At 41.0% G+C, this 27937-nt stretch overlaps 1 protein-coding gene across 1 annotated transcript; it reads left to right on the top strand.

Moving 5' to 3' along the window:
* The first annotated feature begins 849 nt into the window (after positions 1 to 849).
* On the top strand, positions 850 to 26187 carry myo7ba (myosin VIIBa). Its single transcript, XM_085397948.1, has 48 exons — positions 850 to 914; positions 1541 to 1578; positions 1675 to 1776; positions 1900 to 2052; positions 2510 to 2694; positions 4746 to 4867; positions 4938 to 5080; positions 5172 to 5285; positions 5558 to 5711; positions 5797 to 5873; positions 5951 to 6070; positions 7043 to 7182; positions 7263 to 7473; positions 7553 to 7688; positions 7774 to 7946; positions 8034 to 8177; positions 8283 to 8441; positions 8594 to 8686; positions 9122 to 9216; positions 9342 to 9426; positions 9515 to 9733; positions 10188 to 10394; positions 10478 to 10687; positions 10780 to 10944; positions 11902 to 12201; positions 12280 to 12440; positions 12522 to 12648; positions 12723 to 12842; positions 13567 to 13740; positions 14600 to 14827; positions 14924 to 15091; positions 15188 to 15305; positions 15701 to 15827; positions 16234 to 16400; positions 16488 to 16669; positions 17199 to 17320; positions 17415 to 17569; positions 18688 to 18841; positions 19330 to 19485; positions 21761 to 21866; positions 21964 to 22077; positions 22176 to 22260; positions 22354 to 22454; positions 22654 to 22839; positions 24487 to 24603; positions 24810 to 24893; positions 25003 to 25122; positions 25206 to 26187. The coding sequence occupies exons 2-48, from the start codon at positions 1561 to 1563 to the stop codon at positions 25299 to 25301; spliced, it is 6693 nt and encodes a 2230-aa protein (XP_085254074.1). The 5' UTR covers positions 850 to 914; positions 1541 to 1560; the 3' UTR covers positions 25302 to 26187.
* Positions 26188 to 27937: the final 1750 nt, after the last annotated feature.

Here is a 27937-nt window from a genome sequence, read left to right as displayed (position 1 = left end):
AGACAGACACCCTCTTTACTTTTAACATTAGGCATAAAAAAATATATATATATATTTTTTATAAAGCTTATAGTTGGGGCTGGATCAGGTGGTAATTAGTTATTATTAACCTCCTTCCTCACCTCACCCCCAGCCTATTACAGCCGATGGCCGCCCCTCCCTGAGCCTGCTTCTGCCAGAGGTTTCTTCCTGTTAACAGGGGGTTTTTCTTCCCACCGTCACCAAGTACTACATGAAAAATCTGATTCAGTCCCACGTGTCACTTAATTTGGCCACATGTTGATGCAGCTGAATTTCTTCCTTTATTTTGGTTTTTGCTTCTGGAATAATCTGACCTGTCTGTTTTTATTCGCCTTCTTTTATCTTCAGGCTGAGCCCAGTCATTCCCTTTTACTGCATGCTGTTTTACAACATAATTGCCTGTGATACATCACAACGTGTTGGCACGTATTTGACCCATGACAACAGCGTGTTTATCAATCAGGAAAAGTTATTGTCACTGGCATTTATATAATCATCATTCCACTTTTGACTCAGACTCTAACTTGTTTTTTGAACCATTTAAGTTCAGAAAGACCAAAAAAATGAAAATATGACGACTATTTGTGTGCTACTGTGTACCTTATCAACCACCATGAAACCTGACTTTTACTATGTGAAAATAACACTTTATAAATAGCAGCAGTAGGTGTTTAAAAACAAATAAATTTAGGGGGGGGGTTTGCGCTTCTATTAAGTAAATGTTTGGGATGTGGCATTATAATAGTTACTCTCTTGGTTCTGCGTTTGCAGGAGCAAAGTCAAAGTACCATAAAGTGGGGCTTTGCCAGGAAAACTTCCTGGTTTAGAGCCACTCAAGGAACTAGTCCCTCATCAGTAGCAGGGGCTTCCACGCAACACATACCTGTTCTCAGGTAAGCGCTGATTTCTCTAAAAATGTAGCTAGAAAAGATGGATTTTTTTAATATTTATATGTTTTTTGTGTATTTTTTTGGTCTTTAGTAGCAAGGTTATAAAATTCAGTGTATACTTTTGAACAAACGTGTCTTCAAAGTGAAACCCATGCTTTATTTTAGTTGCCTTTAAAGTTTGTGTAAATGTAGCAGAAGACTGCTTTTTAACATATCTAAAATATGTGGCTGTTGTATAAATCTCCAGCAGTGATATGAAACCAACTCTCAGTCAGGGTTTGTCCTGACTGAGAGTTGGTCTTTAGGGGTTAACTGCCACAGATAAGAATGATTAGTCCAAGTCCAGTAAAGGCTGTTGAGCCTTTTAGCTTGTTTTAAGGATACTGATGTATTTTCCTGTTACTTCTGATCATTATATCAACAATAATGCTTGTCATGTTTGGAAAACTGGTTACAAAAATATTTTGGGGTGGAATAGGAGGGTGGCTGAAACACCCTTGAGCAAGTGCAAAACTGTGGAAACTGATTTTTATAGCATGGCTAAGGAAATCTGTATTGATTGTGTTTTAAGTTCGATTGCTGTAACCTTTCCTTCATAAGAAGTAGAAAAGAAAATGTTTTCGTTGCAGATTTAATTCACATTTCAGCGATGCTGCACCTGAGCAAGGTAGGAATGAGTTCTCTGTTTCTATAATTAAGATTCATGATCCTAAATCATTACAAGGCCTTTTTATTCATGATAACTCCCAATTCACCCAAACAGGGAGATTTTGTATGGGTGGACACGGGCACCGGGGTGCCGATTGGGGCGGAGGTTAAGGTCACAGACACCGGGCAGATTCAGCTGCTCGATGACGAAGGAAAGGTACAAAAACCCGACCGATACTCTGCGCTCCTGCCAGATTCTTTACAATAATGTGAAATCTGCCTTTAAAAGAGCTGTATTTGCCTTCTGTGTAATTTGAGATCTTTAATAACAAACACACAGGAACACAAGCTCAAGAAGTTAAATGAGAAAAGCATCCGGCCCATGCATCCGACCTCTGTGAACGGCGTAGACGATATGATCAGGCTGGGTGACCTGAACGAGGCCGGACTGCTCAGGAACATCCTGGTACGACACAAGGAAGGAATCATCTATGTAAGTTTATGTTCCCTGGATTCAATGCAGAGCCGCCTAGTTTTATGACATCCATAACCATCCATGGAAATGCTTACTTGATGCGAACAGCTTTCAGGCTCAGACTTTGCCCTGCAGTTTATCACTGTGTTGTTTGTCTCCATAGAGACCAATGAGCCTCTGTTTAAAGAGAGTAACCCAGTGTTTATGAGTCCCAACGCCAAAACTCAACGGAGCGTGTGTTTAATTATGAATTGGACCTTTTTTGTGGTGTAAAAACACTGCTGTGAAAGGCTGGGGGCAAATTATACTGAGTGTAATATCCTCTATCTTATACTTCTCAGTTATTTTATCGAGCAATCATTCAGCATTTATCTCTGCTTTTTTTTTACTGTGACTAATCTGTGAGAGTTATGTATCACATGCTGAGTTTCCACCATGATAACGACGTGTTTACTCGCTGCTCTCTGTTTTAAAGACATACACGGGCTCCATTCTGGTCGCAGTGAACCCTTACCAGCTGCTGCCCATCTACACTATTGAGCATGTGCACATGTACACAGACCGGCGGCTGGGTGAAATGCCGCCTCATGTCTTCTCCATCGCAGACAGCTGCTTTTTCAACATGCGCCGCAACCGAAAGAACCAGTGCTGTGTCATCAGGTTGGGTTTTTATGTCAGTTTTACCACTCATATAGTCACAGATGCAGTTCAGACTCTTGGTTTTTCAATTTTAAGCTGCATCTATATGAATTATAATGAATAAATGTAGAGACTAGGAAAAAATGATACAGCAGCAGCAAAGGAAAAAAGCATGAGAAGGTAAAGTGGATGACTTTAAATCAGAGTATTCACTTTAATATGTTTATTCTTTATCAAAGCATTTGATTGGAATTTTATTATTAGATTGTGATCATACATAGATACATACACTTCACATAAAAAGATTGTTTAAACATATAAAACTGGTTTATACTACGTGTACATCTAGATTTAAATTATATTATGTTTTGATGGATGTTATTTAAGACTATTTGGCTTAAGTGAAATCATCCCAAATACACTGTAGAAATTTCTTAATAGGAACAAGGAATATAAAATTATAGGGAAACAGGGAAAAAACAGAGACTACACTTTTAAATGTCTCAGTAAGCCTGCAGTCTGAGAGCACCGTTCTCTGTTGGGGTGATATGGTACTCTGGGGTCTATAAGATATGATGGGGTGTTTATATGTCAGGAGAATGGTTTAAATTGAATTCTGTTCTTTAGTTTTTCCATCAATGCCCTCTGATATTCTTCTATGAAAGTTTGGTAGAATACCTGTTTAAGTACCTTAAACCCTCCCCCCCCCCCCCCAATTCCTCTAATTTCAGAAGATGACCAAATATATGGATATGGTCACCAGTAGGTCCACCACATTTCCTCCTTTGATCATTGAAACATCTCAGCATTTAAATTTCGCCCATTTATTGGAGTTATGAAATGTTGCCCCAGCACATATTTCTGTTTATCTGTGTGTTGTTCACATTAATACCTCTAAGTATTTGATAAAGGCGCTAAAGGTGAAAAGATTTGTGTCACATATTCAGATTATTTAAGACTGCAATCTTTATGGAGGTGGTGCATGCGTGAGCTAGCTGGGCTAAATTCTGACAATTTCTTTAGTGAGCATCTGTTTGAGATGGTATAAAATCCTTTAAAAATCATGTTAGTGCTGAAATTTTAAGTACTCCAAATATTATATACATTTATTACATCTTATTGCACATCATTCTTTTTTCTTTTCTTTTTTTTTACTATCAAGTCTGTTTTAAAAGATAACAAATGATTGCTGGACTGAGTAAAATGATTAATTGGAGCTTTTGTTTATGGGAAAAAGAGAGAGCTACCTTTACAGGAGCGCCTAAGTGCCCAATAAGTAATAAATGTGAAGTATTAACAAGGTAACACCATTATCACCACTAAGGTTAAAGGTAAGGTAAAAATATTCACTAATATTTGGACATAACCTACAATTTGCGTTCTTTCAGGCAGTTACCTTGTTACAGTTAATAGAAACTACAACCTAGAACCAGTTAAAAATTTGTCCTCAGTCTCTCCAGACTTTACATTTGTCACCTAATTGAATATTAATTAGTGAACATAGTGGGTGCCTTTTGTTACCTTTATACTCAGCCGACTGTTCATGATCCTTGTCTAATTCACCTAACAAGAAAATATTTCCCGATGCTGGAAGCTTTAGGAATTCAAAAAAATGAAGCACTATATGTAAAGAAAAAAGACACTGGTGCGTTAATACATCATATACATAAGACTAAAACAGCAAAAAAGGGCCCAGTTTCTATTATTATAATGGAAATAACCAAAACTAGCATTCGGTTTTGGAGTTTCTCTAAAGTTTCAGTTCAGAAATCTTTGTTATTCAGTCTGGGTGACTAAATGAAAAAGATCCTTTAAGTATGCTCTAACAGGAAAGACCAGGACTCATTAAGTGTCCTGGTCTTTCTGGAGATAAAATGCGCTTCCTTATTAGAATGCCTTGTTATTTTATTCCTGAGTTTGCTGCTTGAGTAATAGAGAAGATCTGAACTGATCCAAGCAGAACTGCTTTATCAATGTATTGAAGTTTAATTTTGAGCCAAATCCTTTTGAGATCTTTATGAAAATATTCAGGAAATCCATCACATCTACACCCCCCTCGTGTGTTTTATCAGCGGAGAGTCGGGAGCTGGGAAAACCGAGAGCACCAAGCTGATGCTGCAGTTTCTGGCTGCAGTGAGCGGTCAGCGCTCCTGGATTGAGCAGCAGGTCCTAGAAGCAAATCCCATCTTAGAGGGTACGCTGTCTTATCCAGCACCTTTTTGTCATTTGACTTGCCTTTTATTAACTGTAGCTTATCCTCTCAGCCTTCGGTAACGCCAAAACCATTCGAAATGACAACTCCAGTCGATTTGGGAAGTACATCGACATCAGCTTCACCAAGGGCGGGGCTATTGAAGGTGCCCGCATTGAGCAGTACCTGCTGGAGAAGTCCAGGGTGTGTCGTCAGGTGGGAATTTCAGTCTGCTGAACTTTTCGGAAACAGCATTGTGTTAAAGCCAAACTTTCCTGTAGTAAAGAACACATGCATCAATGTGCAGGCACCAGACGAAAGAAACTACCACATCTTTTACTACATGCTGATGGGCATGTCGGCAGAAAAGAAGAAGATTCTTTCCCTTGGAAACGCCGCTGAGTACAAGTATCTGACCATGGTACTGTGATGTTTAGATTAAAGATTGGATTTATTTATGTTTTCTGAAAATACATGGAGCAGGTGGGAAAAATCAACCAAATTAATTTTTAATTTTACCAAATTAAAAATCTTTATAGTCATGGTTTCTGTAACCATAATATCAGTATATCAGTTTCATGGGATTTGTCATAGTTTCAATAGCAAAACTGAACAGAAACAATTACTGGTGCCCTGGATGTTTGATCTGATAACTCACTGCTTATTCAGTTTTAACTCATGTGACCACACCAGGGTAACTGCACCAGCTGTGAGGGCCGTGACGACGTGAAGGAGTACGCTCACTTCCAGTCAGCTCTGAAGATTCTCACATTCACAGAAAATGACTTGTGGGAAATTTCCAAACTGCTCGCAGCCATTCTTCACCTGGGCAATGTGGACTTTGAGGGTAAAGCAGTCATTAAAAATGAAGATTATTTTGAAACAGGTGCAATCATTCAAGTAACTGACATTGATTTCCTGTGGAATTCCAGCCACCATCGTAGATAATCTGGAAGCCTGCAACGTCCACACGTCGACCAATTTCAAAATGGCGAGCGAGCTCTTGGAGGCATGTGCCGTTTTCTCTGAAGATACAGCTAGAGTTAAGAGATCATCTTGTCTGATTGTGCTACCTTGTTGCCTCAGGTGGATCCCAAAGCACTGGGGAAAGGTCTGACTCAGCGCTCCTTCCAGACTGCCAGGGAACACGTGACCAAATGTCTGACCTCTGCTCAAGCCATGGACAGCAGGGACGCATTTGTCAAAGTAAAATGAATGTGTGACGCTGCAGCTCATTTTAGCAGTCAGGAAGATAGGCCTAGATGGTTTAAAGTAGGTAATCAGATACTACTTTCCTGTGTAGATTGTAATTTTATCCATCCACCAGTCCATTTTCTTCTGCTTATCTGGGCCAGGTCGCGGGGGCACCTTAAGCTGAGAATCCCAGACCTCGCTCTCCCTATCCACTGAGAGATATAATCTCTCCAGCATGTCCGGGATCTGACCTGGGGCCTCCTCCCGATGGGACATGCCTGAAACACCTCATCTAGGAGGTGCCTACGAGGCATCCTTGTGAGATGCCTGAACCACCTCAATCGGCTCATTTTGATGTGGAGGAGCAACCACTTTTTAATCTGTGATCTCATTCTTTCAGTCACTAACCAAAGCTTGTGACCATAGGTGAGGGTAGGGACGTAGATCGACCGGTAAATCGAGAGCTTCACTTTTACACTCAGCTCTTTCTTCACCAAGACAGACCAGTACAGTGGCAGCATCACTGCAATGGACCAATCAGTCCAGCGATTTCCCACTCCTCTTTCCCATCACTCGTGAACAAGAGCTTAAGATACTTAAACTCCTCCAATTGGGACAGTAACTCGTCCCTGACCCAGAGTTGTTACCCTTTTCCAAGGTGAGGACCATGGCCTCAGACTCGGAGATTCTCATTCCCGAATAAGCCCAGACGATGGGCTAAAGGTGCAGGGAACAAACCCTCTTGTCCACCAGGAAAACTCTAAAGCACAGGCAGCAAGCCGAGGGGATACTAAAATACCCACCCCAGCCCGCCACCTCTCACCACAGAAATTCCATTCTGAGACAGAGTCCAGCCGATACGATTACAGATTAGCCATCAGCATACTGATAGGTTAATTTAGTCATCATCAGTAGCAACTGGTCACAGATCAGTTTCCACGTTAAAAAAAAGCTTTATTGCTGGTGTCCGTGTATTTGTTCCAGGGTATATACGGAAGACTTTTCATTTGGATTGTGGAGAAAATCAACAGTGCCATTTACAAGCCGCCTGATGAGGAGAACGAGGCCAAACAATCCATCGGCCTTCTGGACATCTTTGGTTTTGAGAACTTTAGTAAAAACAGGTTGGTGTCCTCCGTTCTCAGGCCAGGCCTGCGTGGGTACTCTTACTAAGCCTCTGTCTTTGTTTCTTCTTTTTCTGCAGCTTTGAGCAGCTGTGCATCAACTTCGCCAATGAGCAGCTGCAGCAGTTCTTCGTCAAGCACGTCTTCAAGCTTGAGCAGGAAGAGTACGCCCGTGAAAACATTGTTTGGAAGCACATTGACTACCAAGATAACCAGCGAACCCTGGACGTACTGGCCAGCAAATCCATGAACTTGCTGTCGCTTATTGACGAGGAAAGCAATTTCCCCAAGGTCTTTGTCCTCGTCGTACTTTAAATTCTCTAACGGACCAAAGCAAGGAAGGGTTTTAAAAGTGTAATTTAATTTTCAGGCCACAGATGCCACCCTGCTCCAAAAGATGAACCAGTATCACGAGAAAGGTGGCATCTATCTTCCCCCAAAGAACAACTACGAAACACAGTTTGGAATCGAGCATTTTGCTGGAAAGGTCTTCTATGACTCACAAGGTACACTTAAGTCATTTAAAGCCAACCTGTTTCGTCCGATTGGTAATGTTCCTCTGATGTTCTCAATGTTTTGTTTTTGTTTAAGGTTTTCTTGAAAAAAACCGTGACACCCTGAGCTCAGACCTCATTAAGATGTTGGAAAAGTCCACCAACAAACTCCTGAAACAGGTGTTTCGTAATGACCTCAAATCCACCTCCGGTAGCATCAAGATTGCCAACGCCAAAATGACCATAACATCAGCCAAGGGAAACACCGGGGTTAGTGCAGCCTTTTATCACTTGACCATTCACATCACCATCACTGTATAGAATTTTTTACACATATTTGCACTTTATTTGTATTAGCAACAAGTACCAGATGGCAAGAAGCGTGTGCCAACACTGAGCGGTCAGTTCCGCCAGTCCCTGGATTCCCTGATGAAAACGTTGACTGCATGCCAGCCGTATTTCATCCGCTGCATCAAACCCAATGACTTCAAGAAGCCCATGGTGAGGAGACAGTCTTGGTCCTCTCAAACAGAATAAAACATGCTTGAAAACTGGAAAAAAAAGAAGAAATTGCTTCAAATCTCATTTAGTACCTCTTTGTCTCAGCTGTTTGACAGAGAGCTGTGCATGCGGCAGCTCCGTTACTCCGGTATGATGGAGACCATCAGGATCCGGAAAGCTGGGTATCCTGTACGCTACACATTTGATGAGTTTCTAACTCGATATCGTGTCCTTCTGAGAACTTCCATCTGTGATCCAAATACCGTGAGTTGTTTTTGACAAAATCTGTGTTTTGATCAGCAAAATTCTTTCTATGACCAACTCATATGTAAGCATAAATCCAAATGAAAGTCTTCCATATAATGTTATTTACGTTGTTGTCTTTCTTTTTTTTTTTTTAAATGCTGGTTTAACAGGAAAGCGAAGAGAAATGCTGTGAAAGTATTTGTGAAAACCTGCTTACCGGAGAAGGTGACTGGAAGACTGGAAAGACAAAGATATTCCTAAAGGTTTGGAAGCTTATAAGAACAATCTTAGCTGAATGTATATGGTTTGAAATACTGAAATATGTGTGCACTAAGCAGTCATAGACTTCCAAAAACCTAACATGCCCTTCAAGGTTGTCTCATAGTGCACCTCTGCGGTCTGTATTTATCCCTACATACACAGTTGCCTACACATTTTTCTTAAACGTACGGCAATCTGAAAACATGCACTGCTGATAGGAAGCGGCCTTTACAGAGAAGGGCCTGTTCTTATCAACTGTGCCGCAGAAATTCAATACAGATGAGGAGAACTAAAATCTATTGGAGCACTCTGCTTTGCCAGCATAGAAATACATAAGTACATAAAAGAATCTCACTACTGTCTGAACGTCAGCAGTCAAGAACCAGCGCAGGAAATGAAAAGGAAATAAAATGGTAATTTCTGCTGTTTTCTTTCAGGACCATCATGACACAATGCTTGAAGTAGAGCGAATAAAACAACTAAATGTGAAAGCCCTTTTGATCCAGAAAGTCCTGAGAGGCTACAAATACAGGTAGGAGGATTAGATCTGCATTACGCTTTATTTATTTATTTATTTATTTATTTATTTATTTATTTATTTAGTATTCTTACATGTGAATTACTGCTTCAAATTTGCATGATTCATGCCATCTAAAGGAAAGAATTCCTGAGGAAAAGGTCAGCCGCGATCGTGATTCAGAAATACTGGCGAGGACACAAAGGCAGGAAGCTGTACAAAGTGGCAAGTCGCGTTTTCAAAAATCAGCATTGACTCGAGTGAAAATGGAGGCTTCGCTTGCTTTAAACCTTCGCTCATCTTCCGATTCCAGGTGCAGCTGGGCTTTGCAAGGCTGCAGGCACAGGTTCGCTCTCGCCAGCTCCACTTCCAATATAAAAAGAGAAGGCAGGCGACCCTCGTGCTACAGACCCATGTTCGAGGACACCTGGCCAGGAAGGAATGGAAGCGCAAGAGGAAGGCTGTAATCCTGCTACAGGCACACACCAGGGGCATACTGGCGAAAAAAGCTCTCGAAAAGATGAAGAGAGACGTAAGTACCACCACCACCGATGTTTCATCTTATTTCCACTGTGCTGCTATCTATCAGTTATTTTAGTTTTTATTTCACATTTATTTTATAATGTTAGAGCATAATTTCAAGTATTTATTCCTTGCTTTAGTTTACTCCATCCATAAAAGCATTTATCTTTATGGCTTTGTGAAGTTTGGTAATTTGTCTGTTGTTGTCACCAGCGAGGAGTGGCCACATACCCTGCTTTATCATCTGTTTACTCAGTGTGAGGGCAGAATTTACACAATGCACATCAAGCTGTAGTAGGGAACAATTTAAACTGATGACTGAGACCAAACTTTAGTTGATCTGTGACCTTAGTGTTTACGGATGAGCAGTTGATTCATTTCCTGATAGGCTTCTATGTAGTCTGACTTATTTTTGCAACAAGGTTAGTTGCCCCCTGCTTAGAGCACTGTTTTTGCTCTTTCAGATGTACCTCTCTGCTAAAGAGAAAGAAGAGGAACAGCGGCTCATTCTGGAGAAACAGAGGCACTTGGAGGAGGTGTTGAGACAGAAGAGAGAGATGGAGGCCAAGCGGCAGTCAGACCAGGAGATGGTGGATGACATGTTTGACTTCCTTACTTTAATGCCCAACACTGTAGGAGGGCAGGAGGGGCAGGCACCCATGGGATATGAGGTTTGGAACCAGATGTTTTGGCAGGTGTTGAATGATTTTTAGATATAAGCCGATGAGTCACACGTGCTTGTATGTGTTTGCAGAATTTTGGTGGGAAACGGATAATTGAAGAGATAGACATTGACAAAATCCAGATGGAGGAGGATCTTCCCAACGAAGACTATGATGACCTGGATGAGTACTCCTTCGCCAAGTTTGCCTCCATGTACTTCCAGGGTGCAGCCACCCACACCCATATCCGACAGAGGCTTCATCAGCCCCTGCTCTACCATGAGGATGAAGATGATGTTCTGGTGCTTCTCTTAGTTCACCACACATCATAATTCCACGTGTTTCTGTCTGTTTTTAATAAAGTTTAATCATGTCTCTTTTGTGCTTTCACCAGGCTTCGCTCACAGTGTGGTGGATCATCCTGAGGTTTATGGGAGACCTCCCTGAGCCAAAGAAACGGGCCCAGGTTAGGGTACCCTCCTCACAGGATCGCTTTATGCCACAGGAGCTGATGTCCAGAAAGGACAGACGTCTCAGCAACATGGTGGGCCTGGATCAGGTAGGAATCAAAACCTCAAAAAACGGAATGTCTTTAAGTTTGCTCCATCTTAATCCTGGCAAAACGGAGGTTCTCGTTTTCAGTCTGGGGTCAGTCATTCCCAGCAACATCAAATTAAGACTGCTAAGAGTCTTGCTGTTATTTTGACTGAGAACTGAATTCAGAGTCTTACATCTAAAAGCTCATTCAGTCTTTTCTCTTTTATTAAAAAAAACAAAAAAGTAAAACCTTCGTTGACACATAATAGTACAGAATGACTAGACAGCACTTAAATTTTCTCCCATCTCAATTCTTGTAACTTTCTCTTTACATAAACTTTCACATAAAAACTGCTACTGATACCTTATAGCTGCAGCCGGCCTCTCTGATCACCTGATCAGGGTCTCCTAATTGTTCCAGTCACCTAATTAAAAATCAGAGCTGATCATGCTTTTGAGGTTATAGTTTCTAAACTTTGCAATAGCCTTCCTCGGCTAATCTGTGGTTTGTTTCAAAGACTGCTGTAGACTCATTTTTGTAGATAATCTTTTCCTTAATCTTTCGCCTGTTATTTGTGGCTTTTTGTTCTTCTATTACACGTGGATATTGGCGTGCATGCAGGAATAAATGAAAGGCCGTGAGTTTCACTGTGTGTCTGACTTATGCTTTTCTGCTCAAAGCACTTTTTGGCTAAATGTGACATTATAACACTTGATTCGCTTGAAATTCTTTTTAACCACACTCACACTCTCATGAATCTTTCATCATCAAAGAGTACACACAACTGCGAGGTAGAATGCATTACAAGTAAGACCATCAAACCAACTGGACTAAGACACTGTTGCACAAGACGCAGTCCAAAATGGCACTAGAGGATGATCTTGCAGGAGAGACTTGACAAATTTAATCAGTGTTCATTTTGATAATCATGGGCCAGTTTCCAGAGATGTTTGACCATTTACTTTTTCATTTTTTTAGAGGGTGCTGAGAAATAGAAAAGAAACAGAAGCTTCTACAGTCCCTGAGCCACCAGGACAAAACAAAAGGGGCTCCATCTTTATAGACATCCTGACAAGAACCAGGAAGGCTTCTGCTGTGCCCAACCAGACCCCTCAAAACCAGAAGGTGTACACTGTACCAGATGCAAGCGCTCGAGGACGAAAGGGCTCCACATTCACTGACCTACTGTCCAAAAACAGAAAAGTATCAAATGTTCAAGAAAATGGAATCCCCAAATCTGGTTTAAACTTCAGAAAAACCTCGATCATCATGGAGGAGGTGAGGCAGAAGCCAGAATATTTTGTTGCCGTTCACTTTTTAACCAAGCTAATGGACATTTACATTTTTCTCCAACAGTCAGATGATCAGACGGAAGTTTCCAAGCCTGCCACTCTGCAGACTGTGAAGGAGGATCCCGAAGTCTTGACTGGAGAGTCGGACACACTGGACAGACCCCTGACTTCTCTGGAAAAGCTTCACTACATCGTTGGATACGCCATCGTCAGGCCTGACCTCAGGTTACAGAAGTTTGAAATCGCATAGCTCCGCTGTTGATATCTCTTTCCGAGCTTCTGCTAATACACAGTTTTCTGCAACAGAGATGAGATTTACTGTCAGATCTGCAAACAGCTTCATGACAACAACAATCGTACGGGCTTCTTCCGTGGTTGGATCCTGCTGTCGCTTTGTTTGGGCGTTTTTCCTCCCAGTGAGCGATTTATAAAGGTGAGTACAGCAGCCGTAACAGCTGTGCGCATTTCAATGCTGTGATGTTTTACCTTTTACTCTTGTCTTTGCAGTACCTCCAAAGTTTCATCCGCTTGGCTCCGAGCGGCTACTCGTCCTACTGCGCTGACAGGCTGCGGCGCACCGTGATGAACGGCACACGAGAGGAGCCTCCCTCCTATCTGGAGCTGCAGGTGCTGAGATTTATACAGCTTCATATGAAAAATGCAGCATTTTCAAAATTCCTTCAATCTATGCTCAGTAACTCTAAATGACAACAATACTTTATGCATTAAATCTACACCTTAGCCTGATGGGTGCCTTCCCAGAAAAATAATACACAGCACCTCTCCAAAGGTTGATTCTGTTCATCTGGACGTAGCGTTTTGTCTCCTCTTTAGGCCAAAGTACTCTAAAGTCAAATGTGAGGCCATCTGTCTAACAGCTAAAGGGCTAAAATTACTCCACAACCACGTGGAAGACACACAGAAAACATCACGTTAGAGGGCTGCACTTTTTCAGAGAACTGCATATGACTGCAGACTTCTCTGACTCTGTCATTATCGTTATAAAAGAAAAGAAATTCTGTGCTGAAATTTGATGAGATGCTACATTAGCAGCTGACACTAGCTATACAAACATCCTGTAACATGCTCACATCTTTTTAAAAGAATTTCAAAAAATGCTGCCAGGAGACGTCACAGTCCACATTTACAGTGTTGGTTTGGTCTCAGTTGGAATTATGCGGCATCTGAAATCTCATTGAAAAATTAAACCGCACATGTTTCTAGATATATTGCTTTACAGTTGAAAAATGTTTTTGTGTAAGTTGAGTAAGCTACTAACTTAAGGTGCAGAAAATATGCACAAACTGTGATTTCCACTTAACTAACATGTTTATTTCCTGCACCGTGACAGGCCACCAAGACAAAAAAGCCCATAGTTGTGACTGTGATGCTTATGGACAACCGCTCCATTAACCTCCCCGTCGACTCAGCATCTACATCTAAAGAGATCTGCCAGCTTATCTCCAACAAAATCAACCTCAAAGACAGCTTTGGCTTTTCCATCTACGTCGCCTTGTATGCAAAGGTACATGTTTACAGACGGATCCAAATTCTTTCATCTGAAATGGGAAGCTGATATGCGGAAAGCATCCTGTGGCAATCAGAGCGTCCAGAATAGACATCTATCAGCCGCTCATCTCAATTTGTTATAAACAGCTCATAAATATAAACCCTATGAGCTGTGAAGATGCAGGGCCCAAAAGCGTTAGTGAGTGAGGATTTTTTTCACTTTGCAGTGCAAAAACGCTCATTACCAGAAATAACTTGTTGACAGAGCCGAACGCTCAGACCTAAGCCTTTGATTTCCGTGGCAGAAAGGAACGAGAAGAAGCAAAAGAAAAACAGAAAAAATGTAAATAAAGCCAGTTAAAATTTGTTGTTTTGGTTTTTTTTACATGAAAGGAATATCTGAAACCTTCCTAGTTTTCCACTCAGTCAAACCCGACTTACGGTGTGACTTAAACAGCTTTTTATTGATTTATATTATTCCTGTTTGTAAATGCTCTGAATTGGGGACCAGTCTTATCTACCTTCCTTTCATAAACAATGCTCCAGAGCATGCTCTGGTAAAGGAGGTAATAAAAGAAGCATCTTTCTTTAGATTTGGAGAATTCAACCAAGCTCTGATTATTTCCGTATTGTGCAAACACTAATGCGAGCAGGAAGTCACAAAAAATACAAGCACGTGCAAAAAAAAAAGAGGCTCTAAGGGAAAGAAGCACAGAGGTGACCCAGAATACACAGTAAAAACAAAAAAATCATGATGGGATGCTTGCAGTGATGGTCATACTGGTTACATGCCTCCCTGATAATTGTACGAGTTAAATATGAATACAAGTATGTCAATAAATGGATAGATATTAACACGGTAAGCTGTGTTGAAGGTGTGGGCTCTGGGCAGCGGCCGGGAGCACGTGATGGACGCCATCTCCCGGTGTGAGCAGGACACAAAGAGGAGGGGAGGCCAGGAGCAGCACGCCCCCTGGCGTCTCATCTTCCGTAAAGAGATCTTCACCCCCTGGCATAACTGCAGTGACGACAAGCTCAGCACAGACCTCATCTACAAGCAGATCATCCATGGCTTGAAGTCTGGAGAGTACCAGTGTCAAAAGGTGCGCTCCTATTGCTTGTATTGTAACCAAGGATTCAACTAAGCATTCCTGCCGTACACCTCTAACGTGAGTTTTTCCCACATTTCACTTCCCCAGGAGGACGACTATGTCGACCTCGCTGCAAAACATTTGTACATCCAACACGGATCGGACAGCCGCCCAGAAAACGTGAAGGATGTTGTGCAGGACTGCATCAGTAACTCTCTGCTGGAGACCAAGACAGAGAGTAACTGGGTGCAGATGGTCAGCACTGCCTATGCTCAGGTCAGTCGCATCCTGGATCACATGCTGTAACACATAGAGGGTTAAAAAAATGTTGTGGGTAGAATCATTTCTTTTGTCTTTGTAATCCGGTCACAGGGCTCGTATGTGAGTTCCAAACAAAAGACGGATTCGCTGAAGGCGGAGATAGTCGATTACGCTCGACAGAAGTGGCCCATCTTCTTCTCCAGGTTCTTTGAGGTTGCCAAACTTTCAGGTAGGCGTCTTTGTTCCTTGTACATAAAAGTGTAAACCTTTAAGTTAAAATCAAACCGTAAAAAAGAACCGTTGCTTGAGGCTGGGGGGGTAGTTATCATTTAATTCTTGTTTATTTTAATTTTTTTATGCTCTGTTTGAGGCTCAACACTTACGAGTGTTCAGATTGTCAGCAGCAAATTGTCAAATTTGTGAGCAAGCAACAATCAGCCTTTCTGCTTTAAAATGGCACCAAACTGACTCATTGTTGCAGTTCCCTTATTGTCGTTAAACTCGGCCACTACTGCTGCTTTTCACTGATATTTTTCACATTTTCTGCATTATTTTAATATCTTAAACAGCTTAGATTAAACTCTCAGGAACAGGAAATGATCAGTTTCTCCATGATGTTCCCAGGCCCTCCACTGCCAAAGAGCAAGTTTATTGTGGCCATAAACTGGACAGGAATCACATTCCTGGATGAGCGAGAGAAGAGGCTGGCAGAACTCTCCTTCCCAGAAGTAATGGCTGTCAACGCTGTGAGGTAAACCTGTTTAGGCTTTGTTCAGGAGAATCCAAGAGGGAAACAAGATTACCTGAAGGTATACTCTTGTTAACACGGATGCGCTATCTGTGAAATTCTGGCTCCCAAAAACTATGAACAAGATAAAAGATAAACAAGATTTGTTTTTGTTCTTCTGTCCTCCTTAAAGGACAAATCTTTAATAAAAACATTTGACCTATTTTAAAGTCTTTTTAGCTTTAAATCACAGTCTTGAATATTTATTATAAGGCAAGACAATTTTGTCTTTTTGCAACTGTAATCGTGAAGGAAATATTGGATATTTTCAGAAAATTGTTCCATAAACAATTTGTTTTTTTAACAACTTGTTGAATTTGCTAAAAGAGGAATGCTTTAATCGTGTTTTTGGCTCGGTGGTGGTTCTCAGGAATGTTAAAAAATCTGGCCAGGCCGTGTCTCTGATGACGCTGAAAGGAGACTTCACCCTGAGCGGCCCCTCAGCGGCGGACATGGCCGAGCTGATTACCATGTTTGTCAGTGGGCTGACGGAGCGTTCGCAGTACGCCGTGGCCCTGAAAGAAGTCGAGAAGCAAGGTCAGTGCCCCACTTCCTCTTCCTTTGAAGTAATTTCTCCTGATTATTAACTGACTGACTTCTCAGTTGTTTTTCAATCCTCTCCAGAAGACGCCACGTTCCTCAGCTTCAAGAAAGGAGAGCTCATCATGCTCATTAAAGACAATGATTTCTCTCAGGACCACGGCTGGGTTAAGGGCCAAAACGATCGCACGAAACAAACCGGGGCCGTCCCCATCGATGCCATCACAATCCTGCCAACGCTCAGCAAACCCACCAACGAGGTCATGGTACGGAGCAGCCAATCAAATCAGAATAAACGTGAATCAACGTACAATTGACCAAATTTTGGAAAAAAAAAAAAAGCCTGAGAAATTAGTGATATGAAACATTTTTATGATATCACAACACACATGAAGACATATCTATCTATCTATCTATCTATCTATCTATCTATCTATCTATCTATCTATCTATCTATCTATCTATCTATATATATATATCTATATATCTATATATATATATCTATATATATCTATATATATATATCTATATATATATAGATAGATATATCTATATATATATATATAGATATAGATATAGCTATATATATATATATATATATATATATATATATATATATATATATATATATATATATATATATATATATATATATATATATATATATAACTTTTCATTGTTTTCACTTTCATTACTGTCTTGCTGTCAGTTCAGCACCTGCCTCCATTTTTTTCAGTTATAGACCTTTTTGCTAGCATGAAGACTAAATGCGGTGGGTGTTTCCTTTTTTTTCAGAACCTCATCAACCTCTCACCAAACCAGAGGAAGGACATCATACAGGCCACCATGAAAGAAACAGGCACAGTGGGGAGAATTGCTCCTTATTCACTGAAAGATTTCTCTGTCGAGTATTTCAGGTATCTGAAAATTTCGTCCATTCTTCTGCTGGCTTTTTTCACCAGCAGATCAGTGAAACAGTACTGACAGCACCACTCTTTCTCCTCTTTCCAGGCAGCCCATTAAGGATGTGAACCGTCAGGTGATCGCTAGGAATGCTGCACCCGAAAGGTTGTGGGTCCACTCCAGAGAGCCAATAAGACAGCCACTACTCAAGAAGCTTGGAGGCCACCCAGAGTTCACCCACAAAGCCTGTCTAGCTTTCACTGATATCCTTTGGATACTAGAAGATGCAATAATTAAAAAAATTTTCACCAATTTTTTTTTACATGGTAAACCATTAACAAAGAAGCTGGGCAAAGCCTCTGGGTCTAAAAAGTGGAAAACAAAGCTGCATTCTTTGCAATGGCCAGCAGGGGGCAACAAGTCTAATTGTGCAGAGCTCTATGAGCGCATGATCTTACTTTATACGCGACTTATGACCCCAGCAAACACTTTCCTTATGAGTTTATGGTCTCTATCACTAGATTTAAGTCTTATTTTATAGAACATGATTCTAATTTAAGTTAGTTTAAAGTGCGTTGTGTTTTAGGGCATGTCAAGTCATTAACAGCATAAGGTTTCTCAGTCACAGGCGAGGCCTAGCACACAGCGATCAGCATCAGCACACCAGTCAATCAAAGTGGGCATACTCCTAACTCTAGTGTCCAGGTGGAGTTATAAAGATTTGTTATGAAGGGTGAAACTATCCACAGAGTCTGAAACAGCGGCAGGCTGTAACATGTTCATTTCTGCTGTAAAGTGGACATTTTAACACAGCGGTCTGTGGGGACTGCGACTCGCCAGCCTCACGAAACTGCAGTTTTTTTGGCACTTCCTCTTTGGTTTCATTTTTCCGTTTCACAGGTTGCTGCTTGATGACGACGATGCTACTAAAAGGCAGACACACTAGGTGGTGCTAACCTAATAGAACAATTGCAATCATCTTCTGCTATTCAGCTGCCATTTTCACAGTGGCATCTGGCCCTGCATTCAGTCACATAAAGGCTGCAGTAAACCTTAGTGGACAGATATTAGCTAAACACCTCAACATGAAACAAAATGAAGTCATAAAATTTACCTGCTTCTTTCTCTGGACATATTCATATTTCTTCTAACTCTTTTTGTTTATTTTAAGCCCAGAACCTAGTAAGCAAGGAAAGTTGGAAACCAGAGTAGTAATAAGTAGTACACAGAAGAAGAACTGAAACCACGAGACAGCTGCAAGGTCTTGAAATATAAGAGGGGGGAAAACAGATACTGACTAATGGGATGTTACAGAAAGGTATTTCTGTAACCTCAGCTGTTCAAAATCCACCATTGTTAGCCATCCTTGACTGCTGTGTACCAATCCTGAAGTACATGGGTGATTACCCCACCAAGCAGCAGCAGAATCCCCTCGAACTCACTGACCAAATCTTCAGCCCCGCCACTAAACACGATGCTCTGAGGGATGAGATTTACTGCCAGATCATGAAGCAGATGACCAACAATAACAACCGGTAAACATGTTATTTCCTGTGTACATGCATCCAAAAATTTGTAAGACGCGATGCATGCAGAAACTCACCTGACAGATAATCACACAGTCACAGTTGCAAGAATGAACTGAGAGTAGTTTCTGTCCACAGCCTGCCTGTCTGCTCTGCACGCTCCGGTTATTAAGTTCTCTCTCAGTCTTCTTGGTCTGTTAGTCATGGATCACTCCAAAACAGTGAGAAGTGGAAAATTTAAACAGTATATAAGCCTATAATGTTAAAAAATACATGTACACATTTCCACACAACTTTCCATGATGTTGCATAAGATGCTCATGGAAGGACAAACTGTTCAAAATATCACAAGATATAAATAAATATAATATATATGTGCCTTCTCAGACACTTAAAGGGTAAAATATTGGAGGTTTTGAAGGTAGCCCTTCTTTGTTTCAGTGCAGGAGCGACCGGGATAGAAATTTTCTTTATTATTTTTTCTATTCTTCACCCAGGTTAAGCATGGAGCATGGCTGGCAGCTGATGTGGCTAAGCTGCGGCCTGTTTCCTCCCAGTCAGCCTCTTCTGAAACATGCTCAGCGATTTCTGGAGTCGCGACGCAGAGAGCCACTTGCCTCTGACTGTTTGCAGCGCATGCAGAGCTCTCTGAGGTTTGTACCGCACGCTGGCCTGTATTATGTATCACACATAAACACAGAGACGCTTTTGAGTGTGCGACAGGAAGAATGCGTCGATAGAGTCTGCTTCTCGTTTAAAGTTGGTTTAAAGAGTAAAAAAGGACTGAAAGTTGCATCACCCTCCCTCAGGTGTGAAAAGGAAATGTCAAATAATTTAACTTCTTTTTATAGATTCACTGAGATCAAGTTGTGCAGAACCTGCTTGCGGTGATGAACACAGTCCTTTTCGTACAAATGTGTTGCATCATCTTCACAGTGAAAGGACCACATTCAGAATTTGCATGACCTCAGTTATAAATATATCTGATTTGCATCCAGGCTTTCCTCCATAATGCTAACAGGCTTGCAGAGACTCATTTGTTATTAAAGCTTTTATTAGTAATCAGAAAATACAGAAAGAAAACATTTATCATTCAAACACAAGCATACTGGTCACAACAAAGGGGGGAATAATTCTACTTTTTCTTAGGACAAAAGAAGAAAGTGAAGTTAAAAGACAACCATGATGATTTACACGATTTCCTGTCTTATGTCTCATTTTGCTGTGGTGGACATTCATGTTAAACTTTTTCACATAATGTGGTATATACAAGGAAGCAAGGGGACTGCTAAATGCTCAGTTTCACACAGTTTTTTTCTACGATGTTACTGAAATCTCAGGCATTTGGAAGACCTGCCCACATGCTTTGCAAGTCTTATTTACAAGGGGCAGTGAATCGGAAGAACTGTGGCGTAAAGGAAATAAAAGTCATGTAAAGCTACTCTAGTAGAATCCAAAAATGAAAATATGGAGTTGTGAATTTGAATAATCATGCCCGTACTGGGCTCCCTTTAGTCACCTATTGCAACAAAGCAGAGATACTAGGTCAGAAATGTGGAGAAATGCAAAGTGTTGCAGCCAGTACTTTGTTTACATCATTTGAATGTTAGACGTAGGTCTGTTAAGTGTGGTCAATGTGACTTCGAGGCAATGCTGATGAATATCAACAAGCTCCATGAAGTGTTTGTCTCTTTGTTCTGTGACCTTCCCAACAAGCATGTGTCAAACTTTATTAGGTGAGGTGTGGTCTAAGTGAACGTCTATAGGTATAAATGGTAAGGTCAGAAAAAGCATTAAAAGGAGGAGCTGCGCTGGAGGTGGGTTCCAAAAAGGATTGCAAAAGGAGAAGTAACTGTAGAAAGACTAAAGCAGTTTAAATAGCATGTCCTGAATGCATTAGCTGAACAGCTAATGTGAGGTGGTAAAGAGATCAACTGACTGGAATTATGGGGTACACTTGAGTCTGTGGCCTCCTTAAAATATATGTTCATATCTCTAAATTACTCATATTCTCATATACTCACACTCATATTCCAAGAAGTCCAAGACCACATGCTTTTTGGTACTGGAGTAACATTACATTTTTGGCTCATTAATTATATACACCAATCAGGCATAAACGAATACCACAGATTATCTCCTCATCGTGGCACCTGTTACTGTGTGGGATATATCACGGAGGAAGTAAACATTTTGTCCTCAAAGTAGATGTAGAAGCAGGAAAAATGGCAGGCATGAGGATCAGAACATTTTGGGGGTGTTCCCAGTCTGCAGTGGTCAGTATCTGTAAAAGTGTCCAAGTCCAAGGAAGGAGCAGTGGTGAACCAGCGACAAGGTCATGGCTGGCCAAGGCTCACTGATGTATGAGACTGAAGGCTGGCTCATCCATCCATCCATCCATCCACTTGGCCTATCCCAGCTTGTAGCCACTGTAGCTCAAATTGCCAAAAAAAAAAAGTTGGCAATTTGGTTCTGATAGAAAAATGTAAGAATACACAGTACATCACAGTTTGTTGCATATGGGGCTTCCACAGACCAGTCAGGGTAGCCATGGTGACTCCTCTCCACCGCCGAAAGCACCAAAAATGGGCACATGAGCATCTGAACTTAACCACAGAGCAATGGGCAATGGAGACCACACCTCAGAGCTTACAGGACTTGAAGGATCTATTGCTAATGTCTTGGTGCAGATACCACAGCAGGCCTTCAGGGGTTTAGTGGAGTCCATGCCTCAATGCATCAGGGCTGTTTTGGCAGCAAAAGGGGGGCCAACAGACTGTTAGGCAGGTGGTATATTTAGCATTTAACCTAAATTGAGGTGGTACTAAGAAGAAAAGTCAGTTGCTTTAGAAACACTGAACCTTTGGACTTATCTGTTAGGAAAAAGAACAAAAAGGCAGGTACCTAATAATTGTTGTTCTGCTCTAGGATGGAGCCCAGGAAGCTCCCACCTCACCATGTGGAGTTAGATGCCATCCAACAAAACAGCACCCAGATCCGCCACAAAATCCACTTCCCTAATGACACAGATGAGGTAAAAACACCAACTCTTTTAATGAAACCAGAAAAGGCCATTGCTGGGTGGAGATTGCATTTTGGTGTTATCTGAGATTAATCTCATCCTTCTCCAGATATTTGAAGTGGCCACCAACACCAGGATCAAGGATCTGATTCTGAACATTTCCAGGAAGCTCGAACTGTCTTCAGCAGATGGCTTCAGCATTTTTGTCAAAACAAATGACAAGGTTCATTCAGTATTTTTATACATTTATACAATAGACGGTCTGGCATCTTTGATGAACAAAAACCAGCCTGTTGTTGTGTTTTTTTTATTCTGTTTCAGTTTCTCAGTTTGAATGAGACAGACTACTTCTTTGACAGTCTGAGGCAAATCACTGACTGGTCCAAGAGTGTGAAAAGGATTGATGGTAATAAATCATCTTCTGATTAGAATGACGGCGGGACTTTAAATGGTCTACTATACACCTGTACAAACCTCTGTGCTCGTGTGTGTTCCGCAGGTGGGCTGGTCAACTATACTGTGTTCTTCATGAGGAAGTTGTGGTTTAACGTGATCCCTGGCAGAGACACAAAAGCAGATCTTATCTTCCATTTCCCTCAGGTACATTTGAATGATGTCTCATTTTCCAATTTTCCAGCTGATATGAAGCGAGATGTTTCCATTAACACAATTCCTCCTCACACAAATCTAGTAACAGTTGCCTGCAACTGAAAAACGTTTTGAATACTCGGTTAAAAAGTGAAACTTTGGCCAAGACCTGTTAAAAAATAAGTTAACGAAATGTCTTTCTAATTTCCAGGAGTTACCCAAATACCTAAGAGGCTATCATGTGTGCACCAAAGAGGAAATGCTCAAAATTGCGGCTCTGCTCTTCTGCATAAAGGTCAACAATGATAAGAACCAGTTAGTCATGATTCCCAAGTTGCTGAAGGAGCTGGTGCCCACTGACCAGCTGAAGGCTATGTCTGAAAATGAGTGGAAGAAGGTAGGACGGCTTGCTTCTATCTCACCCTATCACAGGGCATCCTTCTCTGTCTGCATTTCCTCTTTTACTACATCCACAATAAATCTCTGTTGTCTTCCTTTTTAACTCCTGCAGCCAGCGTCATCTTAAACGTTCTCTTCAGTTCAATGAAATTTTATTTTTACAGCGCCAAATCGCAACAAAAGTAGCCTCAAAGTGCTTTATATTGTAAGGTAGGCCCTACAATAATACATACAGAGAAAAACCCAACAATCATATGACCCCCTGTGAGCAAGTACTCTGGTGACAGTGGGAAGGAAAAACTCCCTTTCAACTGGAAGAAACCTCCGGCAGAACCAGGCTCAGGGAGGGGCGGGGCCATCTGCTATGGCTGGTTGTGGCGAGAGAAGGAAAACAGGACAAAAGACATGTTATCTTCGTCCAGTATATCCACTATCCCTTTTTTGCATATGTCCAAACCATTTTTTTTACAAAGCTGAGTTCACTTACACTGAACACACCCAGGTCTTATTAATGCCACACCTGCTGAATCAACTAGTCACTTAAATAGATCCTGTGCGACAAACTGAAGCAGGCTAAAAGATCTTAGAACTTACAACTTTTATTGTCAATGTACAGTTGCTTGCACAATAAAATTTGGAAGCAAGACACACAGGGGAAAAAAAGCAACATAATATCTCAAACATAAGACATAAGATCTCCAAAAGCAGCACAACGTGGATCCATAAATTCTGTCACAATCCATCGAAACAGCTGAGAAACAAAGTCGCTGACATCTATCAGTCTGGAAAGGGTTACAAAGCCGAGGCTTTGGGGCTCCAGTGAACCACGATGACAGCCGTTATCCGCACATGGAGAAAACCTGAAACAGGAATGACCAGCCTACCAAAAGTACTCCAAGAGCGCATTGACAACTCATCCAACAGGCCACAAAAGACCCCAGAGCAACATCCAAAGAACTGCAGGCCTCATTTGCCTCGGTTAATGTCAGAGTTCATAACTACACCATATGAAAGAGACTGAGTTCCAAGACCAAAACCACTGCTGAGCAAAAGGAACACAAAGGCTCGTCTGAGTTTTGCCAGAAAACATCTTGATGATCCCTGAGAGTTTTGGGAAAATACTCTGTGGTGTAGCGTGGTAGTGTGACGGTCTGGGGCTGGGACCTGGAAGACTTGCCGTGATAAACAGATCCATGAATTCTGCCGTCTACCGAAAAATCCTGAAGAAGAATGTCCATCCATCTGTTCGTGACTCAAACTGAAGCATGCTTGTGTTCTGCAGCAGGACAATGATCCAAAACACACCAGCAAGTCCACCTCTGAGTCTCTTAAGAAAAAACAAAGGTGGTTCATGCTTGCAAACCCTCCAATGTGGCTGAATTACAACAATTCTGCAAAGATGAGTGAACCAAAAGACTCACTGCCAGTTATCGCAAACTCTTCGTTGCAGTTGTTGCTGCTAAGGGTGGCTCGACCACTTATTAGGTTTAGGGTTCGCTTTTACAAACAGGGTCATGTAGGTTTGGTTTTTTCCTTCCCTCTTAATCATCAGTGTTAATGCTAGAAAACCATTAACCTCATTAGAGGCAGTGGTCACTTGAAGGTGTTGTTTCACTCTGTGATACATCTGTACTTTCATTTTCAGAACATTACCGCCTCATTTAACAAACAAACTGGAATGACAGCTGATGAAGCTAAGGTGGCGTTCCTGAAGGCGGTTCACCGTTGGCCGACATTTGGCTGTGCTTTCTTTGATGTGAAGGTGAGGCCTCCAGCGAGTGCAGCTCACACGATGGTTATCTTGGTATCAGCTATCAGATTGGCTGCGTGGGCAGCGTGTTTATCTGATCGCTATTGATATCTGTCACTATTTGTCGGGCCTCTGGTCTTTAGCACTGTTTCTGCAAATAGTGCAACATGACTCTAGCTTGACAGTTTCCTCATTTGCTTATCTTTCTTTCTTTTCAGCAAACATCAGAGCAAAAATTTCCAGATATTGTGCGAATTGCCATCAGCAAGCAAGGACTCACAATCATTCATCCAAAAACCAAGGTTAAAGAAAGTCTAAAACTCTATGGAGCAATAAAAATTTCAGTGCCCTTCTCTCATATCAACATTTTATTCATGTTTTTATTCATGTTTTTTTTTTTTTTCTTTGAAGGAAACTCTGGCAACTCATCCATTCAACCGCATTGCTAACTGGTCCAGTGGAAGCACCTACTTTCACATGACTATTGGTAATTTAGTCAACGGCAGCAAGTTCCTGTGTGAAACGTCACTGGTAAGACGTGAAACACTCTGTAAGTTTTGGTTTATATTTCGTCTACATTTCCTTTTCTTTATATAACTCTCTTCTGTTAAAAGGGCTACAAGATGGACGATCTTATAAGCTCCTACGTTAACATGTACCTCAGCGACAGGAAGACTGTGCAAACCAGGAACCGCCGCTTTGACATCTAAACTCTGTGGCATGACAGCTCGCTGAAAGCATGCTGTGTGTCTGTAACTGCAGACTGAAACTTGTACTCACAGTAGTTCTCTGTTTTTGGATTAGCAATCAACTTTTTTGTGCTTTCCTTAAAAAAACATTGAATTATTACATGAAACGAAGTAGTTGCAGATTTCTCAGTTTTTATTTAAAGTCATGTATGCTCTGGTCTGTGTATGAGTAACAAAATCAGAAGTTATTGGTCTCTTTGGTGTTTTTAATGATGGACACAAAACCAAAACTGTCTCAAGTTAAATAATTCTAGCGTGTTATTATGAATAAATAAATCCAATTTGAATGAGTCTGAGTCAAAGTTAAAGACCTAGGTCTAATAAGATTTGTTCTTGAACTTCGTGTAAATGTCAGTTTCATTACATTTGTGGATTTTTTTTTTTAGCTCAAAATATTTGACCTGTTTCTGCTCACCAAAATGTCACAGATGTCATTTATGTGCACAGGACGCATCGTTTCGCACGTGTACTCAATTTTTTTAGATTAAAAGAAAGTTGAATTCCAGACAATTATTAGACATTAATTTACCTGATGTAAAAACATTAAAGATTTTCTTGGAAGCAAAGTTCTATTCAGTATTTTGTTTCTCAAAAAACAAAAAAATGTTACAAAGTTGAATTTTCCTCACACTGGAAAATCTTCAAATCACAGTGAAAGCTGGACAAGTGTCAAAGCGACTTCACAATTTGTGTGTTTAGGTTGCACACGCAACCTTTAAATTAGCCCATCTTCAAAAAGTATATCGAAAGTTAATCTCCACAATGATTTTCCCTTTATGTCAATTTTACAGATGCAAATTTTTTACTCTGTGTTAAAATTGTGAAATAAAACATCCCCCCAGTTAATGTGTCTTGGCGAGTTGAACTACCTAAAAGGTGATTATCATGATTGATTTGTTTTTAACTATAACCCTGTGATCATTTCTAACTGTCCACTGTCGTACAATAAAGCTCATCGTGGGACAACTAATATGAGCTTTCTTTGGGAAAACTGTGGGTTAGGAGATTGAGGAGCTCTACCGATCAGAAGATTGGTGGATCGATTTCCTAAATACTCCAATCACCATGTCGAAGCATCCTTGGGCAAGATGTTGAATCCCTGCATTGTCCCTGATGAATCTCAATTTTCCACTTCTTTTAAAAGATGCACAACTACATGACATCACTCACTGGTTTCTGAAGTCATGCTCTGAAGTATGGGCTCAAATTGTGGTCATAAATATTTTGTACTTGTAAATCAGTTTTGTACTTGCAAATCAGGATTTGTATGTGTAAAAAGAATTTGTGTGTGTGTAAAAAAGATTTGTGTGTGTGTAAAAAAGATTTGTGTGTGTGTAAAAAAGATTTGTGTGTGGACTTAGCCAAAAAATACGTGAGAAAGTCTGCACTCAAGTTTCAAGTTACAAGTACGAATTTTGACCCTATTTTTCTTCCTTTCATCTGATTGGCCAATGTCATGTCAATCACAAATTTAACTATCCAATCAGAGAACAGATGGCTTTGCCTGTCAGAGGGGTGCTTTTTTGAACTGCGCTAAACAACAGCAGCACGTTGACAGCGTAAAGACAGAATAACTCCAGCTTTGTGTCTTTTTCCATTCTAGCTGGTCAGCTGGTGGGTAACAGGCATCTCCGAAAACGTTTAGAGCACTTGTGCAAATATGTAATGTCTTGATAAATCGAGCAGCTATTTGAAGTTTACACAGCACCATTCTCGCATGAAAATATCTTAAAAGTTTATTTTGTGACCCAGAAAGAGTAATATTTCAAACTCCGCCACTCTGTGTTCCTCCGCCACTGCCTCGCTTTTTGGACGAAATGGATTCTGGGATAGTGCATTTCATCATTTCAAGCTGATTGGAGACCAAAACAGCCAATCAGATTTTTTTGCATCCAAGTCTGTGATTGGCTGGTTTTGTGGCACAAATATAATGGTGTATAGAAACAGTGGAACGCGCACGGGCGGAAATGTTGAGAGCGCAAGCAACACATTGCGAGCGAGCGCAAATGCAAAAACTGAGCAAGAGGGGCTGCTATTGTGTGTGTGTATGGATCATAGCAAACACTGAAATACATTTTTTGCACGCAGCAATGAGTTTTGTTCACTCAAATTTAGCTTTTCAGAATAGTGGCACAAAAATAACGCCATACAATTTGAGCCCATACTGAAGCCTTGAGATGAACAATTGTGAAGCCAGACATAATCTTCCTTTCTATTAGAGTATAACCAAAATTTACACAATAGACTTTTTGTTTTTATCCAACTTAACCAAAAATGAGTTAGCGAAACCATAGACCCAGCAGGGAGGTATTTAAAGAGATCAGAGCAGAGAGCTATTTTTTCATCGACTTCTATAGGACTGCAAAGCGTTTTGCAACAACAGATCTGGCCCCCTGGTGGTCATTAAGGAGAATCCAGGTTTAAGACCTTTCAACGTTGGTTTCACTTTTTCAGATGTGGAAATTGCATCCATCTTTTATACCGTCTGTTGTCAGCAGTTCCTACACACATCACCAACAGGCTCAGCTGTTACTCAACATTACAAACAAAATTTTGGAACTAACCATTGCAAGGTGAAAAGGATCAAATGGTGAACT

This window comes from Rhamphochromis longiceps, linkage group LG23 (assembly GCF_057381845.1).
Source record: "Rhamphochromis longiceps isolate RC_006_pf linkage group LG23, R_longiceps_female_GT1.1, whole genome shotgun sequence".
Classification (NCBI taxonomy): Eukaryota; Metazoa; Chordata; class Actinopteri; order Cichliformes; family Cichlidae; genus Rhamphochromis; species Rhamphochromis longiceps.
This window is presented reverse-complemented; position numbering and strand designations above follow the sequence as displayed.